Source organism: Crocodylus porosus, unplaced genomic scaffold (assembly GCF_001723895.1).
Source record: "Crocodylus porosus isolate Cpor-Errol unplaced genomic scaffold, CroPor_comp1, whole genome shotgun sequence".
NCBI lineage: Eukaryota > Metazoa > Chordata > Crocodylia > Crocodylidae > Crocodylus > Crocodylus porosus.
In genome coordinates this window covers 19,812,327-19,832,254 of record NW_017728907.1, presented here as the reverse complement: position 1 = coordinate 19,832,254, position 19,928 = coordinate 19,812,327, and the positions used below count along the sequence as shown (strand labels likewise).

The window sequence follows — 19,928 nt, the reverse complement described above, 5'->3', positions numbered from 1 at the left end:
TCTTGCTGGGATCCTATGACCCCAGCTGACTTCCTGCCCTTTGGGCAGGGGGCTGGACTCGATGATCTCCCGAGGTCCCTTCCAGCCCTAATGGCTATGAAATCTATGAAATCTCCACCATGGCTGCTCCAGATGTCCAAGGTGAAGTGTAAGGCCACCTGCCTTGTGCAACTCCTCCCTCAAATACTCTGCGCATGCTTCATACAGAGATGGCACCACTGTCCTACTGAAGGTGGTGCTTGCGGACAGTTGGTATGATGGGACTGTGAGCGCCATGAGCCGCCTGAACGCTGGCTGCTTAATGAAGGAGAAGGGCTGGCCATCAACAGCAAACATCTCCACACTGCTCTGGGTAAGCTTGCTCGCCTTTGGAACATGCCCCCCTTTCTGTTTGCCTTTCCCCCACTGTTCCAGCATGGCCTGCCTCTGCTTTGTGGGGACGGGGACTTTGGGGTGAGCGGGGGACTTCCCTTTGGGCATGTTCCCACTGGTGCCAAGCTGAGGAGGAGCAAAGGCAATGGGTTGATGCCTGCAGAGATGCATCAGTATGCCTGTGGTGCTCATATGTTTTGTTCCCTTGCCTCAACTGATTTTTGGCTCAGCAGTGCAGGCAGATAGTGTACGTGGGATCATCTGCCAGCTCAAAATGATCCCACACCACACTATCCGCTTGCTCCTCAGATGCAGGTGCATCTGTAGATGCTGCTGCACTTTCCTCCTCCTCAGCAGGCAGAGGCACAGCAAGAGGAGGAGTGGACTCTGCTGAGCCACTTGCCTCCACCTCTACGTCAGCGTCTTCCAAAGTGCCTTCTGGGGAGGAAGACCTAGCTCAAAGGGAAACTTGAGGGGTGTCAAGCACAAACTCAGCTAATTCCCCCTCCTTTCCCAGAATTTCCCTTGCTAGGGCAATCAGATCCAGATCCAGAGCCAGCTCTTCTTCTGGCACTGGAAGGCTCAGCATGGGAAGTGACATAGGGTGGAGTAGACTGCTGCAATGGTGCTGGTGCTGCTGGTTGAGGTTATCATTATGGAGGGGGGGTTATAGCCACTGAGCATGGAGGGGATGCAGTCTCGGGCAGTGGCAGTGGCAGTGCTCCCCTTCCCTTGCTGCTTTTAGCAGCCTCATCCCTTTTAGCTGGAGGAAAGAAGCTGCATCTCCGTTTGGTGGGGGGTAAGGGGGACTTACAGCTCTCCCTCTACTCCCTCTTCCACTCCCCCCTGAAGGCTGGCCAGTGTTGCCACTTGCCTTTCCACCACTCTTCATAAGGTGTTTCAGGTCTTCCTTTTCAAGAAATATATAAATGTATTTGTGTTCCTATATAAACTCAGATCCGTACTACTGGTGCAGGCAAGAGATTTATGAACTCGGTAGAAATATATGTGTCTGTGGATATAAATTCAATAGCGTTGCTATAGTGCAAAGAATAAACGTATAAAAACAAATATATATAGTAAATTCCTATATAGAGTAAATTCTGTAGTAACCCTATCCAATATAAGTATAACATTCAGAAGAATAAATCAATTAATATAATAATAAAAGCACCTACAAGAAAAAGGTATTCTGAAATCCCTCTCGCTATGGTAACAAGCATGGAACCCTTTAGAAAATCAGTGCTGCTAGCTGTAGTGGTCTGACGTGAGCTGCTAGAACAGACAGCTCAGTAAGTCACTCAAGGCAGAAAGCAGAAGCAGTTCAAAAACTGCTGTTTTTTATGCAGTTTTTCTGTCCCTCCCCCAAAGCACTGGGGTTGGAAAGGACCTCAGAGAAGGGTGACAGGCACTGGCCAGCTACACGTCAATAATGAGAGCACTCCTTCCCACTTACCTTCCCCTCTCCTCCCCCTCCATCCCCTTACTTTACTTTCTCTTTCCCTGCAGGGAAGCAAGCCAAGCCATTGAAGGTAAGCCCATAGCCCAGTTTCCTGGTCCAAACTCGAAACGTTTCGAATTTTTCCAGACGTTTCGACCTGCCCTTATTTCGACCCTGTTTCAACCCTCCCTGTTCTGTTCCGACTTTGCTGTTTCAAGGTCGAAACAGCTCAAAACAGCGTTGAAACAAAACGGGCAGCGAAATTTCACACAGCCCTAGTGTGCACCTTCTAGCCAGGCCAGGAATGAGTGCAGAGAGGAATAAGTCCCAGCAGTGAAGTACTTGCTAGTATAAAATCCTTTGGCCTGCATTATGCGTGGGGATTAGTCTCACTAATCATAATGATTCCTTCTGGCTTTATCATCATTGTGTGTCCTGCAGCATTTATATTCTGTTAGTGAACATGGATTAAGGGAATGTTCACACAGTAGGAACTAGATGACATGTTTCAGTAACTTTGAAGAAGAAACTTATAAGAACTTAAACATTTCCTTAAATATGGCTCACCCTGTGCAGTATACTTCCAGTTTTCTAGACCATATCAGATCACATCTCTGATCCTTTTGCTAAGAGGGGGTTGGGAATTTTACGTCAGCCTTTTAGTTCCCGTGTCTCGTAAGTAGCTTGTTCTCATGGCTAATTCTGTCAACATCACTATTATAGGGACAGGTGGTATGTTGAATGTTGCTATTTTCATTTATAGGAACTAATTTTCAAACCAGTTTCTAAACTATTTTTTTTAATAAGCAAAGCTTATTTAATGAAGTGATCAAAAAGGCCAACAGGAAAAGGGCTAGAACCTGTATTTCCTAAATGGACATTGAGTTAAGAAAAAAATCTTTCTGGCGTGCTTCCAACATAGCAAATAACAGCAGATGATTATTTGTATTATGGTAGCAACAAAACACTCTAGCTAAGATCAGGATCCCACTGTGCAGAGAGATCAGTGATTTCCCACCTGTTTCAATCTCCACCAGTTCAATGGGAGAAACACTTCTTTTCCTTTTCCAGTCCCCCAATGGCAGAGAAAATGTTAACTGAAACTTTTACACGGTACAGTATACCTACGAGAAATACAGGACCCTACACAATGGTGCACACTGTTGAAGGATGGCAGAAGAGTCTGATGCATTGCATTTAACATGCAGTCTACATTTGCCCAGGATGAAGTACAAACAGAAATGTGTTTGGGTTTTATTAGAATCTATACAGTATGGTGGGGGTGTCTCTTGCAGTCTGCTCCCCACTTTTGCTTCTGGCTGATGTCCTTGGTTGGTTCTCTTTCTACCAATGATGGGCAGCTGTTGACCATCTGATGGTGGTGACCACAAAGTGCCTCATCATCTTGAAGTAGTGCCAGGTATTCTGCAGGCACTCAGGATACTATCATTGCTTGGATCCCATGCACCAAACACACTGATGTTCAATGCCTGCACCATAATATTGTACCCCTTTCTCCTCAGTGTCTCAGGCTGTACTTCATCAGCTTTCACTGCCAGGTTTTAGCAAAAGCCTGGCACTGGTTTTTAAAGGGCCTGGTCACATCGACAATCAGGATTTTCTTAACTGTCTTCATTAGTGATGACAAGACAATGTCCAGTCTCAGTGGGCTGCTGCAGCCTGGGACCATGTGGTTTTTGTCCCTACTGACACCAAGATGACCAGGACCAGCCAGTCCTGTTTGGCCTTGTTGCAAAGTTGCCATATTTTTGTGTGTGATTTGCAGCAACATGGGACATGGAGCAGAGGCTTGTCCAGCATCTCGTCCCAGTTGCCATGAAAGGTGCTGTTATGGAAGTAGTTGAAGTAGGCTGAATGAGTGAAGCACCTGTCTGTAAAGTGAGCCAAGTTTCCTTGAGGCAGAAAGTGGTTGCTGGCATCCCACTTGAAGGTAACCTTGAAGACTTTGCCATGGTTTAGTTTCCCCTTCCAGTTGTTGATGTACTTCACCCCATGGCCTGTTCCAGGAACCCCTCTAGGCTGGTCCTCACTGTGAAGGCACTGACCATGATCTGGTTGGAGGTTGCGGCTTGGAGTGCCAAAACCTCCAGCTCCCACTGATTGTTGATCCATGACCAGCAGCAGCAGATACACTTCCCAAAGCATGACATGCCATTACAGGCATGGTCCACAGCGAGGCAAGGTCCCCGCCATCTCACCTGAAACCTCCCTCCAACCAAGTGCTCAGGAACATGACCAGATCTTCAGTGGATGGTGGCCTAGCAATCTGCCTTTTGGCAGTCTCTTAAGACTTTTTAACAGCAACACTGCTCACAGCTGACTGAGGCAGGTCAGGAGGCAGAAGGCAAGGGGTGCTACCATAATGTTGCAGTGATTCAGCAGGTTCACAGCCCAGAGGGACAGTGTCCATGACATGCATAGTCCACACTCTGAGGTGTGACAGATTTTGCATTTGTAGTCTTTGGTCATAAATCATCTTCTTTTCTCCTTTCTTTTACATCTCTTAAGCTTTCCTTCTGCTGTAGTTGTTTTTTTTTACTTATGGACATGTTTAGAACACACTGATTGAACAATGCTTTATAAAAATTCTAGAGTGCTATAAATAGGTCCACTCTGCTCTGCTATTGTTTCCTAAAAATACATGTTTACCATGGGAAACAATGCCACTGGCTGATCTATTCATGAAGGGAAATGCAGCTGCATTCAGAGAGGGTGAAAGGGACTACACATCCCAGCATTCCACTCGGGCAACCCGAGCCGGTACAAAGTTCCTTGTCACGTTGACAGTGGAAGGATTCAGAATCGGCGGGTGTGTGCATTTGAGAGGACTACTTTACATTTCTCACGTCAAAACTAAAGTGTCTCTGGGAAGCTGGCAGTGCAGTTAAGTGCAGGTGTGTGTGTAACAACCCTCTGCTGAGAAATCGCTCCAAATTGCTGCATCTAGACAAGTAAGTTTTGAACTTTTTACACAGTAGAGTTACTTTTTATTTCTGACTTCCGGTTTTTTCTAAAAAGCACAACGCAGGAATCGGGCACTGGGAACTAGGAGAGAGCTGAAATTCCTGGGAGCTGCAGGGAGAGAGCTGTAAGTCTGGGCGCTTGCCCTGTAAGGGACCACTGTTTGTGTAATTCCAAATACGGTACTATGTTCTGTTAGACAGCATGGACATAGAGGCACCATACCAACTGCTGCGGGTCTCTTTTTACATCAAGTACAGAGAGCAAAAACTGCTGGAACTAGACACAGAGACTTTGTACTACAGCACATCATAGATGTGACCCAACCTCCAGCAGGGAAAGTTTCTCTTAACTTTTACCACGTACTTTCGCATACCTCATAACTTATGTGTGAGGACAAGAACCTTCAGTGCTTATGACAGCTATCTGGCTGCACAGTGAACTGCATTAGAGAAGATTTTATATTTGTTAAAGAAATGGAATTCCATATTGCTATCCTCTATTCTTGCTGTCCTACCCTCAGGTAAAGTCTTTGGGACTTGTTAAAAAGCCATTGTAGTAATTTTTTGGGCATCTATTCTTTCTCTATCCAAGTGCTCCTTCTTCCCTTTATTTGTATTCTGTGTATAATTGTGTAATCCAAAGGATTTGAATGGAGTGAGACAGAAGCCCCTTGATCACAGAGACAACACAGCAAAGGTAGGCATTAGGGCTGTGCAAAATGGCTGTGTTTCATTTCAGTTTTGGATTTGGCAGTTTTGGAGGACAGGGATTCATTTTGGTGTTTCAGATCCCTGTTCCGTTTCAATTTGGCTGAATCTGTTTCAGAGTTTCAACTGTCTTGGCGCTGATTCAGATCAGCCAGGGAGAGGCAGGCACAGCCGGGTGGCTGCAGGTTCTCCCACAGCTTCTCCAGCTCTGCCTGCCTCTGACCCAGAGTGGGGAGCTGCAAGAGATGCCTCCATGACTGCCCTGCCTGACTGTTAGCAATAAAAACTTAGGATTCCAGACTAGCCCAGGGATTGACCCAACACCTCATTTGATAAGTGACAGAAAGGCTTTATTTACTACAAGTATTTAAGATCAAGTCAAGTGAGCCCAAACCAAATCAAAGTCCAGTAATTAGCTATAAGGTGATGATTTCTCACCAAACAGGCAATGAAGAGGCGGTCTGTTTCTCTTCAAGTTCGAGTAAGTTGGGTGCATCAGCAACTGGTATCAGAGAGATTTCTCACTCTTGAAGCACGCGTGCTGTTTGCTGTTTTACTGCCTTTTTATACCCTTAGTTAAGCATCTTCAAAGCATTCGTTTAGTTGTGTAAATCAAGAAAGAATCCCAAGCAGTAATTGACAGGAAAAACCTGCTCATTACAGGTTATCAGAAATTTTTAATTTTAATTTTTAATTTGAATGAGTTACCTTCTTCGGTAACAAGAGTTTATCCAGTTTGAAACATATCAAGAAACTGATTAACAGCCAGGAAAAACATACTAAATCTGACTAGACTATTCCCGGCGGCACCTCTGAAACATTCCGAAACATCTGGAACATTTGCGAAACATTTCAGATGGTTTTGTTTAGTTTCGAAGATGTTTTGGAGCCTTCCATTTCATTTTGTATTAAGCGTTTCAGGCACTGAAACAGGCCCAAACACCTCCAAAATGAAATGGCTGCCAAAATTTTGCACAGCCCTACTTGGCATGGTGTAATTTACCAAATCACCATCCTATCGTGCCCCTGTGGCTCAGCCATAAGGGCTGATGCTCTCTATATATGAACACAAAAGATACCTTTTTAACCCATTAAATAAGTGTAATACAGTTGCAGATCCCCCTTAACATAGCTGTAGTCAGTTTTACATGTTTTTGGTCCTGTTAAAGGTTGCAGGCAGCTAATAGCACCTAGACCAAAGTCTTCACGTACTTCATTATCTGAGTTGCATTTTAGTACATTCCATCATAAAGTTAACAGCATCACACCAATTTAGATAACCTTAAAGTGTTCTCTTTGCAGGGAGGAAGGAGAAGGGGAGGAGCTCTCAAGTTTTTTTAATTATGAATTATTGCTTCCTTATTTTATATTTGTCTTTCTTGTTGGCATTTAGTTATCCCAATATGTGATTCTTGAGGAACAAGGGAATGGTACGCATGAGCTGGCTGGGACTCATCAAGCACTTTAGAAAAGAAAGAGGACAGAAGGCAATTTTATGATCAAACCAGAAAGTGAAACAAACTAATCAAGACCACATCAACGCAAGAAAATGGAGGAGAACACAGACCAGGATCCACATGGGGGTATGTTGGGTGTAGCCATTAGAAATCACATTTTCAGATGCATTGAACAAAAATCTAAGGCAGCCCTCAGATCAGAGTGAAACCTCAGGCGACTTTCTCTGCCCCACTCACAGTGTACATCTTTCTGGTCCAGTCAACGGTACTGTCTACAGTTCAAGGGCAATACAGCTATCCTCTGCAGCTGCAGGACCTTAGGCTGTTCACTGTCTGTCCCAAAGCAGACCATGCAGCATTCTTCTCAGAGTGTCCTTAGCAATCTCCCTTCTCCCCTTCCAGCTGTTCCCTACCTCACAGCCTTCTTTTGCCCCAAATCACAAACAGGCAAAGGAAAACACAAACTCCAAGAAATACACTATAGTCCTTCCAGGGTGCCTTTCCTCAGGCCTCCCCACCTACTCTGTGTCAGGAAGCTCCCTCCCCAGGCTCTCCTCTCAGTCACCAGTCTCACACTGCTGTAAGAAGCAACTTCCTCTCCTGCTGCCTGGGCCAGACTCCTTTGCTGTGCTCTGGAGCCCAGTTTCTATGGCTCCAAGGCCCATTCCTTCTGAACCCGGCATTCTCTGTCTGAATATTTCAGACTGGTCTGAACAATTGTCCTAATACAGTTCATCAATGGCAATAGCAGGTTGAAAGATTCTCTCCTTCCCGTCTGATTTTTGCATCACTTTTGGAAGTAGTACGACTAGTAGTTTTGTTAGAAGTTTGTAAATAAGTAGGAAACTACTCCTTATTCCTGTTTATTGCATTAAAGAAAATGACCCCATGTAAAGATGTCTACAATGAAACCTAAATCTTAGGAGGAAATTAAAGGAAATGCATATTTTATTTCTGTAGATCCAGGTCAATAAAAGGAAGCTCCCAATAGTCACTTTTATACTTAAGTAAACAATATTGCTTTTCATTTTGGAGTCCTTGTGACAACATACACTAGACTTGTATCTAGGATGCTAGGTATGCATCATGAAGCTCAATAATGAGCACTTCAGAAAAATCTTCTTCCCTGCACCCAGAGCATATGAATACAACCCTATTGCTTGATTCTAGTTTGATACACGAGACAGAGGGGAATTCTTCCCTGGGGATAGGGTTATGTTTGTGAAATGAGCACAGTGGAGTTTGGTCTGGTGGGAGATTTGAGAGTTGCATATGAGCAAGACCTGATCTAGTTCTGGTACCCAAACTTTACTGACCCCAGTAACCATGAATCCTCTCCCCATATAGAGTGCGGTACAGAAGATCCTGGGAAAGAAGAGAAAACCAGTGCATCTGCCTTGGAAAGCAAAGCCCTGGATTCCAACAAAATTAAGCTTTCATCTACAGAATCTACAGATGCAATGAAAGAGACTCCTTTAGAAAGCCTCAAGGAAACCAAAAGGAAAGACGACTCAGGTGAAGGTGAGTCAAACAGTACTTTGCATAGTGTGGTGCTGCTCCTCTTATTGTTCCAGCAGGTCCTTTTCCTTCCGCTTTATGGTGATAGTCTGCAAAGGGACATACCCCCAAATGCCATTTTTACAGATCAAATGGTCTGGTTGACAAGTGAGACATTTCCTCCAGATTGAGAGCCATGCAAACTCACACTGACCTCAGAGGGTCAGGACACATTATTTTGAGAGCAGAGCAGAAAATGTACTGATTTTCTTAGGAAAATTCCTTCTTTTCTTTGTCAAAGTCGAGAAGTTGTTTTTTATATTTGTTTCCCCCTCCTCCTGCCCCTGGACAGTGTAAGGCTTTTTTTTCAAGCATTGGAAACTTTGTCTTACCAAGCATTAGGCTGCACTGAATTAAAAACCCAGTATTCCATTATAGGGAATCTTCATGGAAAATGTCCACTCAGTCCTGTTTATTTTCTTTTGGTGTATTGTCACCAGCAACACAGGTCCTGCTAGGCAAAATGACTTCAGTGACACCTGTGCAACCGGTCAGCTGTGTCCTGCTACTAACGTGAGAGGATGCCATTGAATTCCTGAAGTGTTCTTGGTAGTCAGAATCATCCTGATGGGATGCTTTCTGTACCCTGGTATTTTCCCTTTGAGAACTACACATTTGTTGTCCTAAGATGAGCATGTCCAATTTTCATCAGATACACCTTCCCTGCCTCTGACTGAGGCTTCTGGTAGAGAACCATCCAAGATGTGGAGAGTAAGCTGACCAGAGAAAAACCAAGGTTCCACCCTGCAAATTTAGCTCCTGCACTCACCAAACGCTCTGAGGGGACTGTAGCAATACTGGGGAAGAAGGGTCTGAAACTGCTACTATCACCGTAAGTTGCCTCAGAGAAGCGATTGTGCAAAGCAGTTCTTTAAATTAGCGCAAATTCCAGCAACCTCTTTCCCGATGAGTGGAGAACCATAATTGAGATGGGCCCCATTGCATCAGGCAATTCCCTGCTAGACAAAGAATAAAGAACAATCTCTGCCCCAGAGAATTCCAGGTAATTAAAGACAACCAGTCGACACTGATACTAAAGAAAGACATAGTTAGCAAATAGTTAGAATGTAGTTCCTATGGGTTTATACTGCTTGCCTCTTTGCCTCTCCCAGCACTGGCCCTATCTGCCCCCTCTCCCCATCCATTGTCTTTTGTATTCTGTTTTCTCTCTCTGTCTTTTTCTCTGCTTTTCTCTTTATTTGCATGTCCTTCACGGCATCTGATGAAGACAGTTTCAGCTCACAATAGCTTGCGAGTTCATTGTGCTCTGGAGCCCAATTTATATAGCTCCAAGGCCTATTCCTTCTGGACCCAGGAATCTTGGTCTGGACATTTCAGACTGTTCTGAACAATTGTCCTAATACAGTTCATCTATGGCAGTAGCAGGTTGAAAGACTCTCTCCTCCCTGTCTGATTTTTGCATCACTTTTGGAGGTAGTAGGACTAGTAGTTATGTTAGGAGTATGTAAATAAATAGGGAACTACTCCATATTCTTGTTTATTGCATTCAAGAAACTAGAGTTATGATTTTTTGTTCCTACAGGCTATCCAGCACAAGAGCAGGTAACAACAGAAATGGAGACAACTTCTCAGGGCCAAAATCATCTTGTGTACCTGGAAACCTCCCCAGGACAGGTAATGTTAGATCCCCCAGATTCAAAGAATATCTGTGGGAGCCCCCTCAAAAGAACTGAAGAGGATTCTTCAGAGGGAAAACCACTGAGTTCTGATGGCACAGTTCTGATGGAAGATGCAAGTCTATTTGAAGCACCAACGAACATCACAGGGCAACCCCTGAGAAAAGAGGAAAACATCGGACTCGCTCTGGAAGGAAAGTCACTGGATCCTATCACGCAGGAAACCCAGGACATAGAAGGATCCAAATCTGGTTTGAGGAAGAGGCACAGCAACGAAGGCAAGTCAAAATTACTGTGTTGCTGCTTTTATGGTTTATGGAGAGCCTTTACCTTCAAGATAATGCAGAACCCCCACTTGGAAAAGACACCTTGTAAAGATGGCATCGTGTGGCTTCACTCTCAATTGGTGACTGTAGTTAAGTTTTCCAAAGAGCTGAGTAGGTAGAAGGGCCGTGTCCAACTCAGCACAGACTTCCTTATCTCCTTGTCCCTGAGTGGGATTCTCTTCTGCTTGGTAAAAAAGTAGATTATGTTTGATTTTAAAGAACCACATGTCCCCTGCCACTCTTTTCTTTGTGATTATAGTCTCTGAAGTCAAAAGTGTCTGTAGCTTGAAGCTCTTAAATGTGTTTGTTTTTTCCATTTCCCTCCTTCTGCTGCTGCAGCCTGGATATGTCTTCACTTTGTTGTGTATCAGAAACTTTTTTCTTTAATGAGTGGCAAATTCCTTCTTTCTTTTTTTATACAGATTACACAGCTGTGAAGTCAGATGCTGGAGGCCAACAACAAGATACAGTCAATCCCACTGTGGAGTCAATAAGTAAACAGATTGTACCAGAAGCACTACTGAAGAAGGAAAAGTCCTATTCATGCAGTGGTGAGAATGGGAAGGTTCCCTTGTAGATTATGCTTCTCTCAATGTAATCTGTTCAAGGATCTGATAATGAAACACAGTCGAATTGTTTAATTACACTTTTGTTTAGTGCTTATAACTCTTGCCAGGGGATTTGAGGAAATTAATAAATTACAGGGGAGAAGCAGGTTTCACATAGAAAGCAAGTCACTTCTTTAATTTAGGGTTACCTTATTTCCAGTTTCAGAAAAGAGGACACTTGTCATGCAGGGAGAGAGTAGGGTATATGACTATGGGGAGGCAGGGCAGTGATGTGCTTGTGCCCTGCCTCTGCCCATTTTGTTGCCTGCCTCTCCCTCCCAAGCCACAGTCCACCCCCCAGCCCTGCTGCTGCCCTTCATTCCCAACCCACAGAACCCAGCCCTGCCAGAGCCCCTCATTCCCAAACTGCAGTCCCCTGTCCTCCTGGGCTATGCTGGTGACCCTCACTTCCAGTGCCAGCAGTGACAGCACAGAGGACTACAGGGCAGCCCAGATGTGGGCTCTGGGTGGCTGCAGGTGGGGCGTGGGAGGGGTGTGCACAGAGACGTGCAGCCACAGCCTGTAGAAGCTGCCAGGAATGCAGTGCCCAGAAGGTAAGTCTGTGAAGGGGAAGGGGCATGCAGGGAGCATATCGAGGCCCCCACAGTGAGGGAGGGAATGGGGCAGAGGCAGGGTCTGGGGTGAATAGGACCCTAAAGCCAGGGTAAGTTGTGGAACAGTCTTATCCACAGACAGCTCATCTAGGGACATGGGGAAGCTTCTGCCATTGCATGTACCCAGGGGAGGCACGGGAAGCATGTGCCCCCAGGATTTGTGTGCGGGGCATCATGGAGGTAAGCTGCTGCTTTGTGCTGGGCTCTGTGCCCCGCTGCCATTGCCCAGGAGCTGTGTGACACCATGTACCTGCAGGGAAGGCACATGGCATCACGCGGCTCCAGAGCCTAGCACGCAGCAGCAGGCTGCCTTTGTGACGCCCTATGCACAAATCCAAGGGGCGTGTGTCCCCCACCACCTCTTCCCTCCTCCACACCCCTTGCACTTCACAGACTTACTTGCTGGGCTGTGTGTCTGTGTGTAGAAGTATTTAAGTTTAAGTTTTACTCAGCCCTTCAAATAATATTTTCTCCCTTTGCCTATGCTCCCTAGTGCCCCTGAAGGGCCCCCCAGCCCCCTTCCCCTACGGGAGGGGCAGGCACCTCCCTCACTCAGTTGCAGCCCCAGACCTGTCCACCTACCACACACACACACACCCACCCCCACAGTGCCCAAGCCCTGGTCCTCCAACCCCCGCTTCCCACAGACTTACCTGTATCCAGCTGCTAGGCTCCCCACAACTCCCTGTCTGTCTACAAGCTGACCACCATGTGTGTGTGTGCCCTGCCACCATCACCTTCTCCCCACCCCCAAGCAGCTCCTTGCTAGGGCAAGTCGGAAGTGCTGGGAAAAACTTTGAAGCTGAGCTGACCAAATCCCAGACATTTGATCATATTTAAAAAAACTGTCTGGATCGGGATTGAAGGATCTAAAAAGAGGACATGTCCAGGGAATCCTGGATGTATGGTAACCCTAAATTAAGTCACGTCTCCTTGAGTCCCACACATAATACATGGGATTTCCCTCCAGTTCTCAACATCCAAGCACATGCTGAGATACTATGACAAATTTCCTCATTGCACCTGGATCACACAGTATTATTCCTTGGGAGACCTTCAGCACTATGGGACTTTCCAAGTAGTCTTTTCCCTCTTGTAGATGGTGATGAGGCCTCATGTATTTACTAAAATAAATATACAAGGTACACTGCTGGCCAGGAATTTTTTTTTTAAAGGAAAGATAACTGAAGTAAAACACCTACATTTTTATTTAAGATTTCAACTAAAAGAAGAATGCCCCTTTAGGTGAGGTGTTGGCCTGTTTCTTGAGAGATTGAGAGAGATAGTTAGCCATGTTAGTGGGAAGTCAAGTAGAAGACAAAGTAGATTTGCACCTTATAAACTAACTGAAGTAGACAGATATATGTAGCAGAAGCTTTCATGGTCTGAAACTTCCTCATTTGGTGCTGTGAAAGGATGTATACAAAAACAGTATATAAGATGGAAAGAGATATTTAAATACAGAAGACAAGGGAGGGGGAGAGAAAGAGAGAGAGGAAGGAGAGGAAAGTGAGGCAATGTTAGAGAGATAAACAAGCAAGCAATAAACCCATAGGAACAAAGGAGTCATACAGATTAATCCAGGTACTAGGATAAGAATCTATAGTCCCTGTTTAAACCATGTTTAACATAATCCAGTCTGTGGATGCTTTCTTGTTCTGCAATTTCTGGTTTGAACTTTTTTTTAAGTTTGCTGCCTTAGAACAGCCACCCTTAGGTCAATGATATAGTATTCAGGGAGGTTATGATGTTGTGCCACCGGCTTGTGTGTCTTTCTTGAGAGACTAAGGCCTAATCCACTACTACATTTGAGGTCTGTCAGGAAGACTGTGGTGAAGGCCAGGACACCTCTGTTGTGCGAGTAAGTCTTCTCTCACCATCTGACAGCCAGTGGAAGGTGTTGTAGATATTCCTGCACCATTAGCTGGCTGATCCAGCCCTTCATGCTCAGGCAGCACAGCTGTTGTGCTGGAGCTGTGAGGGGCTTCTAGAAGCACATGGATGTGCAAGTGCTCTGGGGTCTGGGTGGTGACAGCAGCTGCCTAATGTCAGAACTTCTGACAAAAGAGACAAGAGAGGACAGACAAGGTCTTAGCTTCAAAAATATACTCTGCCACTTCCTGTATGCCCCTGGGCAAGGTTTACACTATGAAGTTTTCTGGCATACTAGCTTGGAAATCCTCCATGGACATAGAGCTAGGTTATCAAAACCCTACATGGTGACATAGCTGGTCTGATGGAAGAGCGCTGTTGTCTGTGTAGTTCTGCTAACAGGAAAAAAGCCTTCTTTTTGGATATTCAACACTGTCTCTGCAAGGGGGCTGTGCTGTTACAACCTTACTGTTTTAAGTGGCAGAGGCTCTTCTAGCATCATGCCCTGGGACCCAGATCCTCAAATGTATTTAGGTGCTGAGTTAGCACTGAATCTGTTGCCTCCTTGTTCCTCAGTTTCCCTTCCATAACATAGGCATAACAGCATTGTCATACTTCACAGGTTGTTGCAGGAAAAAATCCATTAAAAAATGAGGGCGCATCTACACATTGCTATGTGGTGATGTTGCTATGGTGCCATGCTTTAGTACTTCCTTCTGAAAGTAGTAAAACATGGTGCAGTATGGGCAGTTACTGCACTGTGCGTGTGGCACATGGTTAGATTTTGCCACTATATCACTGTAGGAGTGCACTGTACCTGGGGGATTGTGCCACTATTGGCAATGTAGCTGGCAATCACGTGTACAGCCATGTGATTGCAGTGTTTCTGTAGCACACTGTAGTGACATAGTGTGTTGCTACATTGCCATAGGGCAATGCGTAGCTGTGCCCTGAGGTGCTCAGACCCTAGTCACAGGGGCGGAATAAGTAGTTGAAATAGATAAGGCTGAGTTTCAAAGTGCCAGGCACTCAACAGCTCTCCCTGACTCAAAAGATTGCTTTACAAATATCTACAAATATCACCAAAACATAAAAGAAAAAACTTGCTCTTGCACTGGGGTACAGTATATTAACTAAGTGCTAGGATAAAAGAGAATGAAACCTGCAGTTGGTTGAAAGTTCCACAAGAGCCACACAAGGACTTCTATGCAGTGTTTCCAAAGCTGCAGCCCTAACTCAGTTTGTGGGAGAAAAATATGTGCCTTTTGTGAGCAGAAAAAATCCTAGAATCTTGAGTAAGAGTTCCCCCTGCCATTGCTACATAAAATGTTTCCGAGACATCAGTAGCTACTGGAGCAAATCAGCCACTTGCCATTAGAAAGCAGGTACTGGGGGGCTGGGGCATGAAAAAAACCCTATGTGCTAGCCTTATGTTAGCCTCTAACTGCACTCATTTCTGACTCATTCTTTCATTCTCTTGTCTCTCTGCTCAACAGGATTTGATTCCCATGCACTTTTACTGGGAGTCATACTACTGGTTTTCTTCTGCATATTTTCCAGTGGTTACTATACTTCCCAGCCCTCACATATGCAAGAAAATATGGTGTTGAAGGCCTTCTCTTCAGCTTTGGATCAGCTGAAACTCAGCTTTCCAGGGCAGAACCCTGCCCTGTGGCTTAGAGGACGCAAGTTCCTGCAGAGACACATCAATTCTTCCCATCACACAGAGCCAGCCATTTTAATCTTTACTGCTGCCCGTGAAGGAGAGCAAACCTTGGAGTGCCTGAGCAACCAAATTGCCGATGCCTACTCCAACTCACTTGGTGCTAGCACAATCCATATTTATGGGGCTAGTAAATCCAGGCTTGATAGCGACAAAGCAAAACTACAAGTGGATAATGAGCTGAGCTCTGGGTTCAGGGAAGGTGGGAAGGCAGCTGTGGTGCATCGGTTTGAGTCGCTGCCAGCTGGCTCCACCTTGATCTTTTACAAGTACTGTGACCATGAAAGTGCAGCCTTCAAAGACGTAGCACTACTGTTAACTGTTCTGCTGGAGGAAGAGAAACTAGAGGTCAACATTAACCCACGGAAGACTGAGGAAAAAGTACGTGACTTCCTCTGGGCCAAATTCACCAACACCAATACTCCCAGCTCCTACAATCACATGGACACAGACAAGCTGAGTGGGTTGTGGAGCCGCATATCCCACCTGGTCTTGCCCATCCATCCAGTCAAAGTCATAGAGGACAACGGCTGCTCTTCCCTAGCCAAACCATAGAGGTGAATGATACCAGGCTCCGCACCACTCACAATTTCTAATCTCAGAAGAGTTGTAACAACTACCATATCTATTCACATATCATGCACCCCAAATAAGACATACCCCCTGATTTAAGAAGGCAGAATGAACCAGACTGTTTAAAATCAGTTTTCTTATTTAAAGACATGCACCCCAATTTTCAGTCACTAATTTTTAGGGAAAAGGTGAATCGCTTCTCGGCCTTTTATAGGCTAAGATCATCTGAACAAATAAGGTAACTTTTTATCATGCTTGTCCAGATTTTTGGAGAAAACCGAGGCCGTTTTGCCTTTCAGCACACACCCTTAATTCAAAACATAGCTCAGGAATGTTAGACATTTTTTCCGAAGTGGTTATATATTTTACATGCCATCTAATTCTGAAGATAAACCACGGGGATTTTTTTTCTCTCCCATGTGGAAATGAAAATCTATTGTTAATGCAGAATGTTAGCCACTGTTTCAAAGCGTTTTTAGCCTATTATAGCTGTAACATTGAATTATATAAAAGCAGAATAATGATATTGCTTGTAAAAATTCTCCTTGCTATAATTCAGCAAACCAAAGGGTCAGATCAAGATGCATTTTACTACAAAATATGGGGGGAAGATGGAACTTGGCTGCTATTTTTATTTTTAAGTAATATCGCTGTTAAACAAGGAAATACTTTTGTCTTGTTCTATGCATGGTTTGGTATTAGCTCTGGCATAAAAATTGGCAAAAGATTAGTCCATCATATGATTGCAATGGCTTAGGGAAATAATTAACATTTATCTATTCTGTTTCTAATGCAAAGTCAAATTAAGTGATAAAGAAGAATTAGTCAGGCACATAAGCCATCATGGAAATATGGCACACCGTAACCAGCAGAGTTGTTCCAGTATAGAGATTTTTATGCTTTTTTATAATGGAAAAAATTCTGTTGCTTCTTAAATATTGGTTTAAGGGAAAAAAATTAAACAAATAAGATTTTGATAAACACCAAAAAAGCTTTAAGAGTTGAGCTGGATCCTTTTTATACTGTGGTATATTTCTGGTGTGTTTTAGTGCATATACAAAAATGGAATCATTTGTACTGGATGGATCTATGCTTAGCTTAGGACTACAGACATGCAAATATTTTCTTTATGGAACCCAGGAAAAATACTGGTTTTGCATCACCTTCAAAACACTATTTTCTATTTTTCCAACAAAACAAAAAGTTGAAAAAAAAGTTTAGGCTCAAATAAGATGTTTTTATATGACCCAAAGTTAAATGTGTTGTTTCTGTGATTTATTTAATATTTAATTGAAGAAAATGTCATAATGAAATATTTAAAAATGCAAGACCTACATGTCTGTTTTTTAAATCACTGTTGAAATGAAATGTTTTGCCTATTATTTTCTTCAGTGGAAATGTTTCAGTAATTTAACACACACTTTCATGATGTTTCAGATTCTTATATAAAAGCCAAATCCAAAACCTAAACAAAGACACCACCCTTTCCACTGATTCCAGATGACTTTGGATCAAGGTGTAAAGGCTCATCCTTCGCCTACACAGGAATGGTGGAGGTCTGTACCCATGTAGAGCTCCACCAATTCAGTGAGATTTCATGCAGGTAGATGGGTAAATCCAGCCCAATCTGACACCTGCACTTCAGTGTTATACCCTTAATACACATTGCCCTGGCTTTTGTTTTTATGCTTGTAGCAGTGGTCCACTTTGCCATCTGTAAGTGTTACCTTCCCCCAGGAACTCAAAGTCCCTAGCTGCTGCTGGTGTGGACAGTCTGTTTGGATCCAGCTGTTGCTGTTACTGCTGCTACAACAGTGGCATGGAGTCCCAGCACCTGGCTGCTGCCACTATAGCCACAGCATGGGGCTGCTGCCACTGGAGCACCACAGACTCCCCAGGGAACCACCATCCTGGTGACTCTAAGTGGAAGCCCAGGGCTGGTACCCTGCTCACCTCCCCCAGGTCATTCTACTACCTTTGAAAACTATACATTTGAAGATTTTGTATTTGTTTATTGTGAATTCTGAAGAATATGCCTTATTCCTTGCTTTGCAGATGATTTCCCAAAATAAATGTTGGTCATTTTATGTAGTCATATGATACGCAAAGGGGATTCAGCAGCACCCCTACCAAAGACCCAGAAACAAAGAGAGAAGATACAAATGGCTGAAGATGAGAACTTGGGTTCAAATTGGACCTGACCTTATGCTGTTTGAAATGAAAGGATTCCTTTTCACTGAGGCATCAGTGGAAGCTGCTGAACACAGCAAGCCTACAGAACCCCACAAGAGTTTGTATTTGTTTCATCACCAGGGATCCAGGTTTTCTGTTTGCCACGGAAAAACATGGCAAAACATGGATTGTCTCCTTTAAAGAAGAAAAACCTGGGAAACGAAAGGTTTCCCCTTGCAGGCTAGCAGAGTTCCAGCCTACAAGGGTCTGTGGGGAGCAGGGCACAGGGGGTGCCACATGCATGTTCCCCACATGCTGGGGGGCTGGGCTTCAGGGGTGGAGGGCCAGGAGTAAGGGGCAGTAGCATGGCTGGGGGGGGTGGAGACTGGTCAGGAGTACGGGGCACCAGTGGGGAAAGGGGTCTGTGGGTCAGCAGTAAGGGACACTGGTGGGGACAAAAGACTGTGGTTTGGGAATAAGGGAGAACCAGCAGAGCCAGTGGGGGTGGGCAAGGACTGTGGGTCAGGAGTGAGGGGCAATGGCATGAGTAGGGGCAGGACACTGGTGCATCAGAGCTGCTCAGCACCACAAAATATGTGTGTGTGGGCAGGGGGGGAAGAAGAACAGCCGCAGCTGGACCCACGTTATTGTGAGTGAAGGGGGCAGGGTGAGCTCTTTTTCCACAATAAAATAACCAAAATCAAATGCCAAAGTATGTAGGTATTTAGAATTTATTTTATTATAATGCTTGAGGCACTGGTAGACTTCCAAATTGCTTTCAAATTATAAATATATTAATAAAACATTGTGTTCAACTGATACCTATATTTATGTAGTGGCATTTCACTTTAATTGCAGAAAAAGACAGATTTTGGGTTTTTTAGTCAGAAAAATTTGCATTCTTATCACAGAATTTTGGCCCCAGGACCTGTGCGCTGAAATCTAGTGCCTGATCTCAGCGTGCAGGACCAGGTGGGGGCAGTGCTGGGCCTCAAGGCCTAATCCCAGTGTGGGAGCTGGGAGGGGGCAGTGCCAATCCCCCAGGAGCCAATCCCAGCGCATGGGGAGTGTGAAGAGGGAGTTCAGGGCTTTGTCCCAGCATACAGGAGGCAGGACAGGGATGCCAGGACACAATCCTGGCACACAGGGCAGGGAAGTGGGCAACCCCGCAGCCAGGGCCTGATTCAACTACTCATCTGGCCTGCGGGGCCAAAGTTTTGAGCACCATTGGTCTACACTGATTTATTCTACCCACCAAAGATAGTGTCAGCTTTGCATTTTGAACAGAGTGTCTGATGATTATCCATGAGTTTTACAAATGCGAGTACTACACTGTGCTAGCTAGAACTAAGTGGGATATGCAAGCAACTTTCACACAAAAAGCTGAGACTTTACTTACTGCCAAAGCACATATAAAGATAAAAGGGAAGGTCAGTGCCCACAACAACACACTTTGAAAGTTGGTCACCTCGAAGTGACTAACTACATTACAAACCACTGCTATTGCCTTGTTTTACTTGACTGCAGAGTATGTGTGTCCAGCATGGGAATGATCAGTTCATGCCAAGAAAATAGACCCAGTTCTGAACACCAGCTGTTGTGAAATAACAGGATGTCTAAAGCCAACACCAAAGGATAGTTTGTATTTACTGGCCAACACTACACCACCTGATATCAGAAGAAAGGTAGCAAGCCAAGAAAAAAGATCACAGCAGATGGAAGACCCCAGGCATTCACACTAGAAGTAACTAAATGGTTTAAAGCACAAAGAGTTTTGTCACCAGTGTTGTGCCGTTGGACACAATGGCTGACAGAACGCAACAGAGATTATAGAAGGAAAGATTATGTGCAATCAGGTGCTCTGGAATGGAACTGTAACCCCAG

At 44.6% G+C, this 19,928-nt stretch overlaps 1 protein-coding gene and 1 long non-coding RNA gene across 5 annotated transcripts; one reads left to right on the top strand and one right to left on the bottom strand.

Annotated features, from left to right (window-relative positions):
* Positions 1–1,864: 1,864 nt before the first annotated feature.
* LOC109307180 lies at positions 1,865–19,508 on the bottom strand. Its single transcript, XR_002100188.1, has 3 exons — positions 19,497–19,508; positions 3,323–3,328; positions 1,865–1,975 (listed from the first exon to the last, which is right to left on the bottom strand). It is a non-coding gene; the product is annotated as an uncharacterized LOC109307180 (long non-coding RNA).
* LOC109307178 (torsin-1A-interacting protein 2-like) lies at positions 2,061–18,271 on the top strand. 4 transcript variants are annotated; one of them, XM_019530938.1, is made up of 7 exons: positions 2,061–4,785; positions 6,899–7,088; positions 8,310–8,483; positions 10,063–10,434; positions 10,914–11,033; positions 15,073–15,680; positions 17,928–18,271. In XM_019530938.1, the coding sequence occupies exons 2-7, from the start codon at positions 7,055–7,057 to the stop codon at positions 17,970–17,972; spliced, it is 1,353 nt and encodes a 450-aa protein (XP_019386483.1). In that variant the 5' UTR covers positions 2,061–4,785; positions 6,899–7,054; the 3' UTR covers positions 17,973–18,271. The 4 variants fall into 4 exon arrangements, with proteins under 4 accessions (XP_019386483.1, XP_019386481.1, XP_019386480.1 ...); XM_019530936.1 differs by having other exon boundaries at positions 2,062–4,785; positions 15,073–15,856; XM_019530935.1 differs by lacking the exon at positions 17,928–18,271 and having other exon boundaries at positions 2,062–4,785; positions 15,073–17,315.
* Positions 19,509–19,928: the final 420 nt, after the last annotated feature.